This window comes from Aulostomus chinensis, chromosome 13 (genome assembly GCF_037954235.1).
Source record: "Aulostomus chinensis isolate RoL2024-O1b breed Wild chromosome 13, RoL_Achi_v1.0, whole genome shotgun sequence".
Classification (NCBI taxonomy): Eukaryota; Metazoa; Chordata; class Actinopteri; order Syngnathiformes; family Aulostomidae; genus Aulostomus; species Aulostomus chinensis.
In genome coordinates this window covers 12,111,145-12,130,885 of record NC_141332.1, presented here as the reverse complement: position 1 = coordinate 12,130,885, position 19,741 = coordinate 12,111,145, and the positions used below count along the sequence as shown (strand labels likewise).

General features: G+C 41.4%; 1 protein-coding gene across 1 annotated transcript; it reads right to left on the bottom strand.

Annotated features, from left to right (window-relative positions):
• Nucleotides 1-2,912: 2,912 nt before the first annotated feature.
• Nucleotides 2,913-15,843, bottom strand: mtnr1c (melatonin receptor 1C). Its single transcript, XM_086221349.1, has 2 exons — nucleotides 15,316-15,843; nucleotides 2,913-4,223 (listed from the first exon to the last, which is right to left on the bottom strand). The coding sequence occupies exons 1-2, from the start codon at nucleotides 15,509-15,511 to the stop codon at nucleotides 3,358-3,360; spliced, it is 1,062 nt and encodes a 353-aa protein (XP_086077475.1). The 5' UTR covers nucleotides 15,512-15,843; the 3' UTR covers nucleotides 2,913-3,357.
• Between the last annotated feature and the right edge of the window lie 3,898 nt (nucleotides 15,844-19,741).

The window sequence follows — 19,741 nt, the reverse complement described above, 5'->3', positions numbered from 1 at the left end:
CACAAATTTCTGAGAAAATCTTGCTCACATACCGCAATGGAACAAGTAAAAGCAGGGATTTGGAGCAATAGAGCTTCATATCCTCAGTCAACATCAAATTTACCGCCCACCCGTCTTGAAATTGGTCCGTTTCTGCGTAATAGTAAAAAAATAAACACGTAAATAATAAACACTTACATGCTATTTTAAACAACATAAGAAACCCGTGAAAATTTGTATGATCTGTATAAAATTGTGATATTCCATAAGACAGCACATGATTTATGATGATACGTGGCTGTTGAGAACTTACCTGGTAGAGGTTGCCAAAGTGAGGCGACATTAGAGAGAAACCAGACTGTGAGACATCGGAAGTTCTATATAAACCCAAATCACAGAGAGATCGAAACACGTACTTTAAGTATGTTTCTGAACAACTGGGAAGAGGGAACATTCTCACGTCTCAGACAGAAAACAAAGAACGGCCGTCAAACTAAAAATATCCCACCAGGAACGAGGGAAGTTTTTGAGAACTCCGAGATCCATCAAATATCCTTTTCAGATTAGATCAACTAAAACCAGACCAAAATTAAAAATATTCAAATTACAAGTCTTAAACAAATGTATATTTTCGTAAAAAATACAAGGGTGAAATCAAAATCAGCTGCCTAAAAGACCTGAAGCGATACATAAAGACTCACGGCAAGGACATCAAGGTCCATTTTCACTGACGAAAACTAACCCAGAATGTCCAGTTTTCATCATCTTAGATGTCAACCACGTTCACTGAAAGATCTAGACCGAAATATCAGACTTTTTCCACAACTAAAAGGGTTTTCTTTGACGAAGATGAGACGAAAATACTCAGATCCTTTAGTCTGCGAAAACAGGTCGGAAAAATAAATGTTCTTGCAACATGCAGGTGCAGGTCATTCTGATGAAAACAGACTTTGCTGTTTACTTTTAAAGCCTATGATATGTAGTTACAATGTTAGCCTCCTAGCTAGCCAAATAACACTGCCAATACTTTTAATGAACAGAAACCAGTTGAAATTTTGACCTCTTGAGATTCAAGGCTTATTTGGTGAATCTGTGTGTGCCGACAAGGTTGTTTTGTCATTTTTCTCTATCTTGACAGCAGATATGATGCAGATTTGCTGGAAGCGACCACGTTGCCTGTTATTACGTGAATGCTCTTAACTGGAAAGTGGGACATTTCCAGAGGGGAAGTTTTCAAATTCCCAGCTGCATCAATACATGATTATACGGAAAAAATAACACCGTCCTTGAACTTAAGGACATACTTGTGTTTATGAACTTTTTACTGTGAAAGACATCTTGTTTATCTGTTAAGTTAGAAAAATAGATTTTCCACACTCGTATCACAGGCATAATGCAACATGGGAATTTTTTTTTTTTGCTAAAGGGATGTAGCTGTTAGCAAGCCTAAAAGCCTATGGTGATGGACAGTTTAGTTTTTTAATGTTAGCACCAACAAGCGAACTTGTTCCCTTGTTTGTAGCATTTTCGTTACACTCGATTGTTGCAGCTCATATCTGCCAGACAGAAAAAAACAACAACCTGTATTTCTCCAAATGTCACAAAACTATTCCTCTAAGATGCTCTGGAAGATAAATGATGAATGGAATAGCAGGTAGCAAGCAGAGAAGAGAGAGACAGAGGGAGAATGATGAGAGGAAGGTGAGAGGAGGAAAAGGAAGAGGGATGACCCTTCCATTAGTCTATGACTCGTTGGTGTGGTGGAGCCAAAACTGTCATCTTCCCTGGAGCCACTTTATCCACTCATCTGTGGCTGTCTTTGCTCTAGCATGTGGGCTGTTCCTTCTCCACATCTCTACAATTACAAGCAGAAGGTTTGAGCCATTTTCCCGCTGTGCAACTTGACAGCACCTGGCGCTAGAAGACAGCCTGAGTCTATCTTTACTGATCCAAGATCCATCAAAGAGTCACATTCCATGTTGCAGCGTCTTTAGTCAGACATCAGGCAGGCTGTCCAAGTTTGAACATCATATCACAGCAGAACAAATGGATCTGAATGTAAAATAGGCTGAGAATATTCATACATCTTTGAAGTAGACAATCAAAATGGGTCGGTTTTTAATGTTACAGTGCCACGTCGTATCAAGAATGTATCACGCTGAAATCTGTAGGGCTTCTTGTGAGGTGAACCACAGTTTGTTTGCTGTGAGAAGTTATTCTTTGAGGCTGTCAGAGCCTATCTTTGCTTGGGTGACATGTGCTCAGGCACACTTGCACTATCACCAGATTACATCTTGTCTCCATGATGCATATCGTGTCCCCTAGGCCTTAAGTAAACAAGAAAACTAGTTATGTTTAGCATTCATTATTTCCCAATTTGTTTAGGAATTTCTCTAATTCCTTAAATCATTCATGATCTGTTAATGCAACACCTTTTACACACCACTAAATACATGTTATCGGATAAATCCAATAATTACGATGACAGGTTTAAATTCATACTGTACATATAAGGCACATCTTCTTTCATAAATGCACAAAGCCTGTTTTGATATTTGTTGAAATTTAATGAATTGAAACCCGAGCAACATCTTCCACAATCATACCAGTGTTTTGTGTGAGGGCATAATTGCTCAATAGACAAGCCTAAGGGCAAAAGATTATCACAGTGAATTAATGCAGTCGACATTCCCAGTGAAAAGGAGCCTAATGTCTATAAACACAGGATTAAATAATGCTAAGTTCACCATAGCTTATACAGCAGCTAATGTGTGTGTCTAGATCGGCACCTATCCAAGTTGTAGAATTCACAAAACCCTCAAATAAAAGTATTAAATCCTTGGCAATTGAGCTTCATTTTGAAGCATTGAATTAAAAAAAAAACAGCCTTCAGGTCCCCCCCCCCCCCCCCCCCCCCCATGAATGCTGCATTTGAAGAGTGAGAGAATTAAAGATGTATTTATTGGCTGTTCGTATTGTACCCATAATAATCTGTATGAAGTACGCCGTGAGTCACTTGAGTGCATGTGATGTGAACGTACTGGGATGGGGTTGACGACGGCCAGGAAACAGACTATACTGGAGAAATTGAGATTTCTGGAGAGAAATTCTAACAGCTGCTCCATGAACCAAATGTTTTTGGTGAGTATTGAATCAGGATTTTCCTTTTTTTTTTTTCACCAGCCGGTTTTGTCAGTCGGTCTCTGAGCACAATTGTCGTGATGACACAACATGAGGGAGCGTCTGACATGACCGCTCCGAACATGATTACATCTTCCCAACTGGGAAATGATACACACAGCATATCTGAAGGCACTGGGTGAATCATGGTAACACATCCATGTGAGGCTTCAGAGAAACACCATCTCAGAGTGAAATTTACACATTTAACTCTGCCACATTATTGTTGGTTGCAGCTGCTGAGGGTTTACTCTTCAGGCCCTCTGTGGCACACCTGGAGGTCTCCATGAGGAGCAGGCGTGGCATACACAGAGCCAGGAGGATAGTCTTGTACTCTTTACGGAAGTTTTGGTTCAGTAGTCCATATATGATGGCGTTGAGGCAGCTGTTGAAATATGCCATGAAATAGCTCGTGACAAAGAGCCACTCAGGTATGTTCGGTGCAACTTTCACAGGGTTTATAGCTACTGCCAGGCCGATGAGGTTCAACGGAGCCCAGCACACAGCAAACAACACAAACACCATAAACATAGTCAGGAAATTCCTCACATCACTCGATTTCAGTTTGGTCCTTTGTTCCGGTTTAACCCGATGCTTCACTTGAATCACCCGCACCCATATCCTCATGTAGCAGTAAGACACCACCAGCAGCGGGATCAGGAAGTGAATGATCACCACAGAGATGGTGTAGTACGAGCTGACCGTCTGAGCGAAGGTGCACGAGTAGATGCGAGGGTCATACTGCAGCGATCCCACAAAGAAGTTGGGCACCGTGGCGATGGCGGTGAGCACCCAGGTGAGACCCAGGTAGCAGCAAGTATTCCTCAGGCTGTACAGACGGTCGTACTGGAGGCTGTGGCAGATGTAGCAGTACCGATTGATGGCGATGGCCGTGATGTTGAAGATGGAGCCAATGACACTGAGGCCCATGATGAAGCCGCTGGCCTGGCAGTGCAGGTCACCCATGGTCCAGTCATTGTGGAAGATGGCGGTCAAGACCAAGGGGTAGGGGTACAACGCCACGACCAGGTCTGCTACAGACAAACTCACCACAAAGATGTTGCCTGGAGAAACAGAGGAGGTTTACAGAACACACAAAGCATGACCCAGACTGGTCTGTCATAAAAGCAAACAGCACTCCTTTTGCACTTTCTGCTTCGAGTTACATTTCTTCAAATAAACTGGGTCACTGGAGGTACAACTGTGATTTCCCTGCATAAAAGAGCAGCTTCATTGGGCCCTCTGGCTCTTTTCTTGATGAGGCTTTTACCATGTACTCTTGACTGCGTTGATCTGGATTCAGGCAAATGCTTCATTGTCACAGGTCCCTCAGTGTCACCTCCCTTTTATTCTCTAACTCTTGCTGCTGGATCACTTTTAGGCATGCTGGCAGCGCTGGTCTGTCAGTACACCCACTCCCCTCTCTATAACACACACACACACACATATATATATATATATATACATATAAAAATAAATAAATAAATAAACAAAATCATCACACCCCTGGCGTCTCCCAGAAGATTAGATAATCTCAGTTTCTCAGCTTCAATTAAGGTTTTTCCATTGATTATTGAGAAGGTCATGAATAATGTTGGACATGCCATTTTTTTTGTTCAAATGTAAACAGAAGCTGAGACATAATTTTTTCCACAATGATTCCTCTTGTACATTGTCTTATCTTCCGCCTGTGTCATCTCCATTCAAGAAAAAAACTTGCTGGTTGAATAAATGATTTCAGCTTGGCTGTGTATATATATATATATATATATATATATATAGACAGAGTATGTGTATATATATATATATATATATATATATATATATATATATATATATATATATATACATACTCTGTCTTTGAAAGGGCTCATATAACATCAACTACTACTAGAAGTAGTAGAATCACTCTGTACATTCATCACTATGTTTACGTTCACGTAATATTCGACTAATTTTCAGAGTTCTGCCTGGAATGGAAAATGTCAATATTGCATGTGTGTTGGAATGATTGAACTCTGTGGTTAAGTCACTTTAAGTTTGAGACAATCGCATGTCTGGAAAAAAAAAGTCTCGTATTCGACGTCCTGTTTCTGCATTGCAACCTGACAAGGGTTCGACTTCTACCTCCTTTTTTATAGGACAGTAGATTTTATGTTCCTATAACCTTAAAAGGTAACCTGAAGGGTAGATGGGTGTTAATCCGCCCGGCAGCAAAGACTGTATAAAAGCTCGAGTGACTGTGTACTCTGGATCCTTCTTCAGCACGTGTTCGTTGGAGATTAAGGAACTGATCAAACTCAGCAACAGCTTGTTTGAGTTGAATACTTATTCCACTACGCTGCCTCATCCAGTAAACCTGAACTGATCTCTAAAGAAAACTTGACTAATACTGACTTAACCCTTGAGTCGTCATTTGGAAAAAACAAATAAATGAATAAAATCTGAGAATCCCACTGAAATATGCTATTCAACTGACCCCTAATTGAATTCAGAAAAGTGTCATTTTGGATCAATAAAGGAGCGTAAATGCACGTGTAGCTGAAGCTATCAACTGGTTGGGCTAAACCAGAGGACATGAACTGGCAGTAGTGCAGTTGTTCTGGTTCCTAACAACCCCGCCCTTTAAGATTATGTAAGAAGGTAGAGACACTGGGGATTATGGTTTCTCTCTGCTAGGAACTCCATTGCGGCACCCTCTCCTCCTCTTCCTCCTACCCCTCCTACCCCTCCTCCCCCCCCCCCTCCTCCTCCTCCTCCTCCTCCCCCTCCTCCTCTTCCTCCTCCGTGCTAGCCTCGGGCTTCAAATAATCGAGCAGCTCTGCAAGGAGGAGAATAACTCGCCCCTGCGAAAGGCCTCCTGGATGGGAATCACCGGCTTCTCCTCCCTGACATATCCTCACCCCCTGAGCTCCGGCCCTACACACCAGAGTGGAAATGGTTTTCCAGCCATCCCGCCATTAGACCAGAGCAGGTCAGTCATGCGCATGCACACGTTTTTCTATTTTTTTTTTTAAATCAAATCACAATATACTATAGAAAAATACAAGGAAGGAACGCAAAAAAAAAAAAAATCCCTCATGGTATAATCTCACTGGAGAGATGCAGTCTGGGAATCGTTGCGGAATTGTATTCACAAAGCTTCCTTGTACGAAAAGTTGCTCCTGGTAAGAAAAATTCTTACACCATTATGTCATTCTCTAGGAATTTTCCCCCAACAGATAATAATAAGCACAAAAAAGACAGAAGTCATTGATGACTCGGGTCTGTTGCAACCCTCCATCAGCGCAGCGATCACATTAACAACTGGCGCTTTCACAGTCTCATGTCTCCTGCACGTCCACACCCCCAAATGTCAGATACATGAAGAATTACCTGCAGACGAATTAACATTTCCCAAAAAAATACAGCAGTAATTTGGACGTGGATAAACCGTGGAAAAATATTTATGATGTTCAATACATAAAATTGTATTCACATCTTCATAAAGGCTAAATTATATTATGTCACTTTCCACCGCCAATTATTACGACCTTTGTCCGTGAGTTTTTTTTCCTTTTTCTATTAAGAACATGCCCATAGAACTCTGTATTTGTATATGAGGGTGCAAAATTATGTATCAATACTCAACTAAAGTAACAATCCTGTTTTATGGCACTTGTATTTTTAGACGATTAAATGTGTGTGCTTCAGTGAAAAATTACAATACTGTAAGGTTTATGGTTTTATAACCTCAACAATATTGAATTTTGTCTTTTTTATTTTAACACAAACATTCAGCCAGAGGAATAAACGAGCAAAGTGACTGGCAGGGATCTTTTTTAGCTGCACGTCACCAATGCCTCCATGCAGCTGCGACAACATCACGGGACTGCAGCCATTACATCACTGTGAGACTGGTGATTGCAGGATTTCGCTTGCAGTTCTTCTAATCTTTAATCTGTAACACTTGACAACACACAAAACACAGAAAAAATAGCCAGCCTATATTCAGTTATTACCTGCATGTCGGTGATGACTCAATTTCAGGACTGAACAGAATGTGTGTTGGCGACATCCTGGTTATTGGAAGCCTGACCATCTCTCCCAGTATCCAAAATAATAATATGTGGCACTTTTCTCTTTTTCTGTCGGCCATCTGTTCCTCTCCCGATTAATGGAGTTTGGTATAATTAATATTAGTATGAACACGACAAGTCCGGTGCTAACAGACAGGTGAACATGCGGGCTAGATTTGCAAAGAAGTCTAGACGACGCTCGGGTCTCGCTGGTAGGAGAGGGTCAAGAAATTCCTCACCTCCTTTACTTTTTTTTTTTTGCAGGCGAGAGAATGAAACACCTGATGATCACTTGCAAAACAACCGAGCAGCAACCGTAAGCCATCACATTTAAGCAGGTTGTGTTGCCTTCAGTGAAATGGACAGATGAGAGCAATAACAACAAGAAAGAAACAGAACCTGTCATTTCCTGACATGCAGCAGCACACAAATGTGTTTAGTCACCTAAATTAAATGTGAGGGCAGTATTTTATGTCCATCCCAATCAAATCCTGGAACTGGGCTGATGTTGTTTTAAAGCTTATGTCTGCCCTTCAGGAAAACAGTCGACACAGTAAAAAGAAAAGAAAAAAACAAGATGTGGCTGATTTTAACGTCCTAATTGACGGGTTGGAGTTCCCGTTCCCTCCTGAGGTCTGAGCTGATGGTGGAGTGACACTGGATCTTCTCGGAAGACATGAATCATAGAAAGTGATGTCTGATATTGTTACAGTGCAGCTGTTCTGGGTGGGTGGGGGTGGGGGCATGGGTTGGTGGGGGTGGGGTTGGATTAAATAATAAATCAAATTGTGATGTTGTGTCAGATAAGAAGGCTGATAGTGAGAGCTCACAGCCGAGACAGAATTCAATCATCTTGGGCATTTTTGGAAAGCGGCATTAGCTTCCCACAAGTTTTGAAAAGACGATGTACATTTTTTTGAGAGTTCCAAATGTTGTGGGTTTGAGATTCTGAAGGACGCTGAGCTCTCAGCGGCACCCAGGGTGAAGTCAAACACAGGGATTTGTGTCTCTGGCTGCCCGACACAGGAGCTGAGGACCGCAACTAAGAAATCTAAAGACAAAGCTTTTAAGTTTACGATCCTTTTTTTTTTTTTTAAACATTAATCTCTTTTTCATATTAGTACAAGAACCAGTACTTTACTTTCTCTATAAATTCCAAAATTGAATTTCAGTTGTCCAAACCAGCTGCTGTTAAATCATCAGATCCTCAACAATCTTCAGCTTTTAAATAGCTTTTATTTGAACTGTAAATATTAAATTCCCACGTTTCTACATTCACCTCAGGTTCTTTGAATTTGTATCCTCTTTATTCTACAGTAACGAGTTTTGAAAACAGCAACTGTTCTCTTTGACAAAATTTTAATCTGGCAGTTCCCTTGTGTGCGGGTTTGAGCCCCCCGCAGCGGCGACATCACACCATCTCACACCTGTATTTTACTTTCTCTCTCAGTTTTGCTCCCTGATATAAAAATATAGAACAGATGCTCAGCAGTACAGGTCGCCCTTGAAGGTATCGTGCAAGTGCATCTACATCCGCATAGATTTTGTCCGATATGTCTGAGTCTGAAAACTTTCTTTTACAGAACACAATTCAGAAAACAAGGCCTGGGGTAATTTACAAATATACATATTCTAAAATATCCTGTCTCCATCAAATATCTTCGTCATGTTTTTTTTTATAATAACGCTTAAAGAAAGAATATCCTCAGGTACAGATTTTTTTTTCACGCCCTCATATTTGTACTAGTATCAGCCCTAAAACTGTTACTGTCCAGTTTGTGGATTCAAGTATCATGGTATACAAGTATGAAACTTTAAATAACTCTGCTTCCAGTATGTATCTTTTTTGACAACCACTTTTAAGGGATTATTGAGAAAGAAAGAAAGAAAGAAAGAAAGAAAGAAAGAAAGAAAGAAAGAAAGAAAGAAAGAAAGAAGGATCCAATATAATTTGACTATTTGTGGTGTCTTGCTCTCCACTCTCGGCCCTAAAATTCCTGTATCGGTGTGTTCAGTACTCACTGCGATGGTCCTGCCCGTATCTCATGTACCATTACGTCAGCGTAAGACCATAATTATTGATGTCAAATGTTATGTGTGTGATGCTGGGGTGACGATAGGTGGACATGACATGAATTCCCTCCTGAAGTTTAAATGGAAAGACGCGAGTGTGTCGCTCAGTCAGACAACAGCTGAAACAACAGTGTTGATTATAGATATGATGGGAGTGGATTTACAACACATGTCGGCCATCAATCCTCCTGCAGTGTTCGCTGCACCGTGAAAACCCAACCTACAGGGAGTTGTCAAATATTCATTTACAAAATACCAACAAAAGAAAATCCGCTTGTGAGTTGTTGTTGTTGGTTTTTTCCACTGAGCCGACAGGTATTTAGACACAGTCGAATTTGAAGTCAGTCAAACTGCACGAGCCTTCTCTCAAGCCTGCTGAGATGAAAATAAAAACATTCGTTCTTCATTCTCAAATTAGCTCAGTGGGCAAATCTGTCAGATTTTATTTGTGATGCTCACACGACTCGCTGTGTACATTTGCCATTGTGCAGAGGTTTGATTCCTGGCTGACATCATGCGGCTCAGTGTTATCGTGTGCGCTGGCTGGGCAGGGCAAGCTAAGCCTTATCACTCTCTGGCTGAACCATCACTCCCCCTCATCGTCAAGAGGATGAGGTAAGTGCTAAAACACAGCTGAGAGGATTGCTGTGAAGCGGCCAGATGACCGTCTTTGTTTTGTTGGCATCCATTATTAAAACACTGGATGAACTATTACCTCTCGCTGTTTAATTAACCAACTTGGCTGGTTTGCGTCACAGGCAAGCTTAACAACATCTAAATGATTAGAGTGGACCGATAAAGATGTTCTCACGCTTAGGTTACACACTCATGCCCGCTGACTTTTTTGGGAGCTGTTAGAACCAAAGTATGTGTGTTGAATAGAGCTTCTTTTTTTCTATGCTGATTGATTACAGGCCTTGAACTTCTCTATTATCCATAAACTAAGTCTGGATGGAGTCTGAAGCCAATTAAGAAGTGCTGTCTCTTTATTTAACAGCCAGCGGCGGAAAAAAAAAAGGCAGATTGTAAAGTAGTCTATGAGAAAATGGCTCCACTTCTCACTTGATTTTTTTTTTGTTTAACCCCAGTAAACATTTACAGTCTCACTCATTCGTCTCTTCCTCAATACAAAATCATATTCATTTTGTAAGTTATGATGCCACTTTGAGTAATATAGGTGATAAAGCAGGGTATGCTTTCGGGTGTGATTAAGAATTTGCAGCCATGGCCATCAGTCGAACTAAGTCAGCTCCAACTTCTCCTCTTAATTTGATTACTTCCGCTTGCGAAAGGCCAAGATGGCGACGGCCAAAAGGCCACTGAGTGATGTCACACTTCCTCCCGTGCGCTTCTTAAACAGAGTTTGGTTAAAGTAGTAGTAGGAGGAGACGTCTGAATCAGCGGATCTGAGAGACTCCCACTGCAGTCAGAGGTTGCCATGGCGATGCTAACTGCTGACGAGAGAGAGACAAGGATTCAGCTGAGTCACCGCTCAAACTCTGGCTTATTACTCAAAGACTTTAGGTGTTTTTGTCTTGATGCCTAATTGCCTCAAAACAAACAATATGTTTAGATGGTGCGGAGGCGAAGGCACCAACCTAACAAGGCAGCGGATTTGTTTGGGGTTTTTTGTATATTTTATTTATCGCACACTGCTGGTATTGCACCTTTGTACATTTCCACACCTTCTGAGACAAAACATGACAATGACTACTTTCACACTGTCTCATGTCCTACAATATCGCCATGGAAACAGCTTTTTCTGTAATCTTTACAGTAATAACAGTCATCGTGGAAGTAAGCAATAATCGAAATAAGATAAAGATCAGATAATATAGAAATTTTAAAGTGACAACTTTACCTTTGAGGGAACTTAAAAGTGTACCTGTAATCACAGAGCGGTTCTTACATCATACCTCCATTTTTGAGTGTGTATGAAGTCCTACTGGAGTGTTTGCATCACTTTGCAACATATCTATAAATATGTATGCTTGTTAATCGGACGATGATGGGAGAAATTCTGCAGGGTGATCAAACACAGGGATGTGATGTAATGAACTTTGCTCCGTTGCATATAAAATGTAAATGCTAACTCATGTAAATACTTTATTTTTAATGTTGCCTTTTTCACAATAAGGTCAATAGATTGTTGTACTTCATGTAAACAAAGGCACTGTCAGTATCCTCTAGTGGAGCAGTAAGTGTATTAGCTTTGGTGAGGGTCGCTCCTTTTTTCTTTGCAAACAAAGAATATTTTTTTGATTCATAAACAATACAGCAGAGAACATTTGGCCCCGCGTGATGTATTTGTCACCAGACTCATCCAGTTCACACCAGCTGCAGCACATTCAAAAATCTACTAAGAACTGCCTGGCACGCTCCCTTCCAGCATACAATCTCCACGCATTAAAATAGGCTCAGTATACAGTGTCAGCATAATTATGGCATGTTGTTGCATTCCACATGGATAATACTGAATATTAAAAACATATACTAAGTAAATAAATACATGTGGACCATGGACCAGGACACAGGAGATAATAGAAAAGACTGAGTGGATTTTCAATCTAACAACTTGCGTGTCTGTGTGCACATGTGAGTCTCAGGGGTTTGTGCTCCTGTGTCAAACCCTCCGCCTGCATGCCACCTCTCTCACTCTGGAAACGAGATGTGCTCCACTTTGATTCACCCAGCTGTACACACCTTTGAGGGAGAGATAAATTCATAAAACCGAGTAGGAGTGCTGGCGTTGCTTGAATATGGGTGTCAGATGAAGGCTTGTTACTACAAGTGCACATCCAAAATTAGATCACGTTCGACTTAGTCACTCACGTTATTGTAAATAGACAAGAATAACCTTTTGGCAAGGGCGTCAGCACTGATGAATTAGTAGTGACTACTTCATGAACTCATGTTCAAGGGGCCAAAGAATTTTTTTTTCAAGGAAATTTAACATTAAACTGACTGGAGCTGCCGGTGGTGATGCAGCCAGCTATGAACACGGCCAACAACGTTGTCATCATCAGAGGCCATCTACCAATCAGACGCTGGGTGTCTGACAAAATTAGGTTCACTGGCCCTTAGAAAAATCCAACTACAAGCAGCGCCTGGTTCAACAGCACTGAAACACAATGACACCGCTTCTACAGGAATGAAAGAGATTGGATGCAATTTTAAAACAGCATTCAGGTGAGGGGCTCTCACGTAATCCTGATCTTCCCTCTTTGTTGCAAAAAATAAAATCTCATCTTGTGTTTTGTTGTCAAGAAAAGAAAACATGTTTGATGTTGTGTTCTAAGTGATATTCCTCATGGACGTGTGCTGTCAATTTAAATCAGCTTCTGGTTTGACTCACCCAACCCACTGACTCAATTAACCCCCCTCCAGACACTCCAGTTTTTAGGTTTTATTCATGAGAGTGGCTTGGGAGACTCCCTACTTGATTTTTTTTTTGAGTCCACCAACCCCGGTCGCTCTATAGTTTTTGTTTTTTTTTAACCTCCATCTGCTCCCCTTTGCCCTTTCCTTTCTCTGTCCATCTCTCATGAGTGTGTTTTGTGAGTGTATTTTTAGCATGATTAACCCCACTGGGAATCTCTAGCGTTAACACCCCGTTGGCAGTCCTGTAACGCCATGTGCTACCCTTTGAAGATTCAGCGAGAGAGATCCTATTACATTTATACACTGGAGTGAACCTGCAGACCTAAATGGAACAATTCAGCAGGAAAATATCAGGGTACGAATATATCCACTTAGAAGCAAAGGTGGGAAAACGAATGGTGCGTGTGTTGTTTCTTTAAGGGGGGTGGGTGTCTGCGTATGGTACATGTTCAGTTTATCACTCATGAGTCCGATTTCAAGCTCAGAGTGTGCTGTCATATTATACTGCTCCTTTAAAACCTTTCAGGAAAAAAAAAACTTAAATCACTGACATGAACAACAAACGCACCCGACAGCGAGTCTTTGTTCTTTGTGGTTTTTCCTCTGCTTTGTCCATGCTTTTCTCTCAGAAACCCTGTAGAGTTAAACATTCATACCCGACCTATAAATAGCGGGTTAAGAACAGAGGGGAGATTGTTGATAGGCTAACAATTTCACTCACTTATGGACAAGCTCGGAAAAAAAAAAAAAAAAGGAATCGCATGAGATAGAGGCCTTTAGCGCCTTTGGGGGAGTTTTAGAATTTGTCTCACACATGCAGACTGAGAGAGCAGCACTGATGGGTTCTACCGTGTAACCGGGGCTGCCAGTCAGTCCAATTAGCGTAGGAGAGCCGTGACATAGTTGACCCGCATAGAGAAGACTTTTGAACAGGCCATTTACTCCTGCGCTCTTGTGGCTGACCAGTCGACCGTGTATTTTTTTTTTTTCCCGAAATCGATAATCAAATTGTTCTTCTGGCTTCTAAACTTCTTGCCAAAGTGCTTTAGGTGGGTGGGAAAGCATTGAATGTGTTACGTAATGTATTTGAAATTGTAATAAAAGCTCATTATTTCAAACACCCTCTGACCTCGTGCCGCTGCCTGATTCACATGTTCTCATTAGCATCGTTTTATGATTGCTGTGTTTTGCCTGTGCAGAGGACTTTGCTGCTTTAACCTTTCACCGTTTGGCTGTAAAGGGCGCGGTGAAGCATTCTCAATCTTTAGTTCAGGTCCTCTAAGTTCAAAGCAGCAACAAAAACCGGCTCAGACGCTCAGGCACCTCAGCAGTTCTCTAGAAAGCTACATCATCAGACTTGATCACATAAGTGACATAAAATGTTACACAAACATATATATGAAGTTTTTATATTTGCCCAAACCATTTTGCCAAACCTTGACGTTCTACTGTCTGTTTCACTCACTGTCCTGTGACTTTGACAGTAAATATCAAGATTCTGTAGTGAGGAAAACCACAGATGTGACTGATAATGGTAATCATTTTGGGATTGTACAAAAGTAACATCCTGCCACTGATACGAATGGTTTTCCGTGTTTAAAAAAACATCAGGAAAAAGCGATTTCACAGTGGCTGGTTGTGATGTGTAATCAACCTCAACAAATACAGGTTTCATCTGCAAAATGTCGTGAATGTGACTTTTTTGTTTTTGAATACAATATTTTAAACACAGCTGTTAGTGATATAAAAGCTGATATGATTTGCGGGTTCCCTCAATTTCGTCAAGCACTTTCCGCCCGAAATGACAGGAGCTGGCTTAGTGGCCATTTGAGATACAGACAGAAAATTGAATGATGATTGCATATTTGCAGCGGTATTAAAGAGACAGTGACAAATATCCTCCTCACCTTCACGCTGCTCTGGGGACACTTGAGAGGTAGGACCAAAAAAACACGAGGTTGGGTTGCGCTTAGAACACAGAAGCTGCACGTCAGAATCTCTCACCTTGAGAGGGCCTGATATAAGAAGGGAGTGTGGTTTTTTTTTTGGGGGGGGGGGGTTGATTTATCTAGGATGGAGTATCAAGGATGAAGCCAAATGGAGGGAAGAGGGTGTTATTATTTATGAGGAGATGTGACAGCAGACAGACAAGGCTGTGAAAACTCCATCACACAAGATAGCAGCCTGATAGTCAAACACAGACTCCTATTACATCATTTGATGAGAGCATTTAGGTGCATCACACCTACTAGAGCTATTCAGTCATGTATATATATATATATATATATATATATATATATATATATATGTATGTGTACATATATATATATATATATGTATGTGTACATATATATATATGTATGTGTACATATATATATATGTATATATATATGTATGTGTACATATATATATATAGAGAGAGAGAGAGAGTATATGTATTTATGTGTATATATATATGTGTGTGTATATATATATATATACATATATATTTGACTGTGAGTTGTTCCTGTTGCTTAAATAAGAGTCTCTTTCATTTTAAAAACTGTCCACATTGACTGTTTTCCATGTCAGCTCGTCCTTCTCCAGCCATATTTGACCTACCCATGAAGCTGCTCATACAACATGCAAAACAGTTTTTCCTCACCTGCGTTCCTGAGCTTTTTATTCCTGTACACCGATAATATGACGAGGACATTGCCCAGGATGTCAACCACGATGGTGAAGATCAGCACGCTGGCCAGCGCAGTGGACACTCCAGCGGAAGAGGCGCTCAGCCTGCGGTCGCTCCCATTCCCGGACAAACAGTTCGACCAGTTCCCATCCTTCACCTCTAAATCCATCTCCCCTCAGGGCACAGCGACCATGGTGGAAGTACTCCGTTGTGCCTTTGCAGAAATAAACTATGTCATCCAACCAAAGATTCTAAGGGACTTTACTGGAGGGAGACTTGAACTTCTTGAGTGTCGAACGCGCACTCCTCCTCCCACCGTGGAGCGGTAGAGGGACGCCAACCACATTACAGTTTAATACCCATCACGCTGACGAATTGAAGAAGTTCATTTCTAAAGTTATAGGAGATGTTATTGCCCCTGTGCGCGTTCCTCTCCAGTCACCAAGGCACTTCCTGCGCGCTCCATTCTGCCAGGAGAGCTCGGCGCAGAGGCATGTGAGCGCTCTCCTGTGCGTAATGGAAATGCGAGGATGCGAAGCTCTCTCTCTCTCTCTCTCTCTCTCTCTCTCTCTCTCTCTCTCTCTCACACACACACACACACACACACACACACACACACACACACACACACACAGAAAGGGAGAGCACAGTGTTGGCTTTTTCTGGCATCAATAAAGACAGCACTTGTGTTCCATGTCTGCAGGCAGGCGGATTACCGCAGGGTTAACGGTGAGAGCCTTTCATTTTAACTGTATATGCAGCCTGCAACCTTGTGTCCTGACGTGCCACTGGTGAGCCCCCTTGAAGCCCAAAAGATCCGAGAGAAGGTGGCGGCATGGGGAAGAGTGGCAGGGGGCCTTTATGGGTTACAGCAGCAGCCATTATCAGCACTTTAGATTTTGTTACTGACCTTCATAGAAGCAGACAATCATGCGCATGGAAATGGCGCCTTCACGCGTCCGTCAAAGATTCTTACAGGGATCGATGTTGTTTCCAGTGAAAAGACACTGTTATAGTGCTGAGGGGTTAAAAAAAAAGTCCTGGCCTCTTGGTTTTTGTTGTCGTTTGATCTTTTGTGTTTTTTATGAGGCTAAACAACTAATTCTAAAAAAAAATGATAATATCACAGTCCATCGTTGCATCCACGGTGATGATGGCAAGTCGCATTCAATGATGATGGTGATGACGATTTACTAGGCAGTATTGCGCTCCAGATGATACCTAGAAATACTGCATTGCACTGGTATGCAGGCCAGGAATGTCACAGGTCACAGTGACCTTGACCTCAGGCCTTTGACCACCACAGTCATTCCAGTTTAGGCCCAGTGGACGTTTGTGCAGCAATTTATTGAAATTCTTTCAAGGTGCAGTTGAGCTGTTGGGACAGATATCACATACATGTGAGGTCACAGTGACCTTGGCCTCTGACTCAAGGACAGAGTCCCATGTTTGCACACACACACACACACACACACACACACACACACACACACACACACACACACACACACACACATATTAGATAGAACATATAATTCAGAGAGTGTGTTTGTGAAAATCCTGAAGATGTGTTAATGTTTTGTCAAATTTTGAATGCTTGAGTTTCATGCTAAACTGTTTCTATCTAGATTTATTAAAATTCAGACCATGTGAAAGCAAATGGATTTCATCAGTATCTTAAATATCGCAAAGCAATAACTCATTTATTGCCCCGATCACACTTATTAAAAAAAAGACATGGGGGAGAAGAAAAGAATAACAGCAGATGCGGAACCTCAGTTCATGAAATGAGATGCTATATATTTAATATGGTGCTACTTTTACATAATTTTGACTTTGATCAAGCTTTGGTAGCACTACAGTGAAAGAAGAGAAGAGAATAACTGATTATGAGCAGATTATGTTTCACTTTTGTCCAGCAGGGGGAGGTATCGGTTAATGTGACAATGAGTCTTCTAAGTCAGAGTTATGCCTATTTCTCTTGCACTCTCTCTTTTTGATGTTTTTTTGATTAAACTTAACCCTTTATTCAACTTTACCCGCTAGCAAAGCAAGTCACACCAAAGGCCCAACCCAGTGTTGTTACTGGCCTGTCTACTGGTCTACTGGCACTGTTTCTTCCATGTTTTTGTTGGATAAATTTTGATCCATCTCACATAGTGTTCAAACTGATTTATCAAATTAATTATTTTCATTTTGGACCTCGAAATATAGTATCAGACATACTCTCAATTATTCCAAGACTCCATATCACATGCAGTGATGAAGAAGTATGCAGTTCCTTCTCTTCAGTGTTTTGAATAGAAATACACAGATAGGATAGTACTCTGGTAGAAGTCTCCTTTTAAAAATTAAAAATTAAAAAAAGTGGTAAAAGAAGCGAAGCATTTGATTTAGAGTTTACTTCAGCATCAGAAGTAAAAGAACACATTCTTTATGATATTTGTGAATTCCAGTGCCTGAGAGTGTTCAATACTCAGACTATTATAAAGGCCATGTTACAGTGGAGTGTGTTCCTGTTGTTTCCACCCACAGTTGTCAGGCTTCACACATGAAAGTACATCATCTTCATCAGGTTTTGAAATAACTCTATGCAAAATCTTTCTCTTTAATGTAACTAATGCATTCAGATAAATAGAGGGAAGTCAATCCATCCATTTTCTTCTGCTTATCAGAGGGTCACGGGGGGGGGGGGACTGGAGCCTATCCCAGCAGCCTTCAGGTGAGAGGCGGGTTTCACCCTGGACAGGTCGCCAGTCCATCACAGGACCAACACACAGAGACAGACAACCATTCACACTCACAGTCACACCTACGGTCAATTTAGAGTATCAATCAGCCTCGTCCCCTCTTGATGTCTTTGGACTGTGGGAGGAAGCTGGAGTACCAGAGAGAACCCACACAGGAACAGGGAGAACATGGAGACTCCACACAGAAAGATCCTGTGCTGGAGCCGGGGCTTGAACCTGGAACCTTCTTGCTGTGAGGCCACAGTGCTGACCACTGCACTGAAATTTAGTGGAGTCGAAGCGCACGTCAACCAAAATGTAGATACTCAAGTAAGTACAGTTCACTCACATTGTACACTCAACGCTGCACTTCATCACAATACTTGGGTAAAAATACTTCATCATTTATTATACCCTGCTTTTCTGGAAATTGCTGAGCAGGACGTGACAGTAACGCTCAGACAATGAGAGTAAAGCAGTTGAGGATATTGATTTATTCCCACCGCGCCCTGTGAGAGTCCTCCTCCTTCCCCCTCCTCACATTAGAACACTCCATTGTGACTATATTAGATTAAATTGAGGCAACAAAAACATGCAACAATGAAAACGGCCTCCATTAGTGTAGCAATACAAAGTAAGCTGCTGTGCCTTTTAGGCCTGGTCAGTAAACAAGATGAAAATGGAAATCATTTTGACATCCTGCGTCAGCACAAGCATTCAAATACTGCATCATGATTGTTTAATTGTAGTTCAGTTTTCCCACACTTGTAGGATGACATATCAGCTGTAGAATCCTCCAGAAGGCGGCGTGAGGCAGTTACTACCTGATTGATGCGCCGCAGCATCGGAGCACAACTGCAGCGCTCCACTTTTGCTCTCCTCCCAGTTCTGGCTTCATTTTTAATTTAGTGACTGAGGTTGTCCTCACTCTTATTAATCACCCTCTGCACGCAGGTGGTTTCACTGCAATATAGAAGACTCCAACTGGTCTTGCAGTGATGAAAGCAGTGGTGGCTTCAAGGCTAGACAAGTGAGCCTGACACCAGAATATCACTGGCTCAGTGTAGACAGGCAGGATAAAACCGGGAGAGGTCCCAAGACCCTCAGACCAGACTGGGATTGTACTGCGCTGCAGTTGCTCGCAGTGTTTAATGGCCACCTTTTAGTTATTTTACAACTTATTTATTTGTGTATTTCATGATTGTATGTTTTGTAAAACGTTTATGTATGTTTTAGTTGGCTCAATTATTTTTGCGACATTCAAATTCCATTTTTTTCTCATGTACCTCCGTTTTGAATGGTGTTTTAAGTTACACTGCCTCATAATCAGTTTGGAAGTAGTGGTACAATTCTTCAAACAAGAGAAAATAGTAAAAAGAAGTCATTCTTTTAAATATAAAATGCTGCCTTGAAATAAAAGTAGAAAAAACTCATGACTCATTATAGTTGCTTACAAAAGTAACAAAAGTATGAAAAACAAACAAACACGATGTCATGTTCCACCGTCTGTTCCTGTCTGCCCTGCCCCCTCCCCATCTGGGTGCAGCTGATTCCTGATTGTGTTTCCTGCACCTGTGTCTAATCACTCCCCATCGGTCCTGCTTATTTTCACCCTTTGTGTCTTGTCTCATCACGTTTGTTCATGTTCACAGCTCACGTGCCTGCATTCG

What these genes read in the sequence shown, in the direction of transcription:
- mtnr1c (XM_086221349.1), bottom strand. Translation starts at nt 15,511, where the DNA reads ATGGATTTAGAGGTGAAGGATGGGAACTGGTCGAACTGTTTGTCCGGG. An exon ending in TAAAAAGCTCAGGAACGCAG is followed by an intron (nt 4,224 to 15,315) that starts GTGAGGAAAAAC and finishes CTGTTTCTCCAG; the next exon opens with GCAACATCTTTGTGGTGAGT.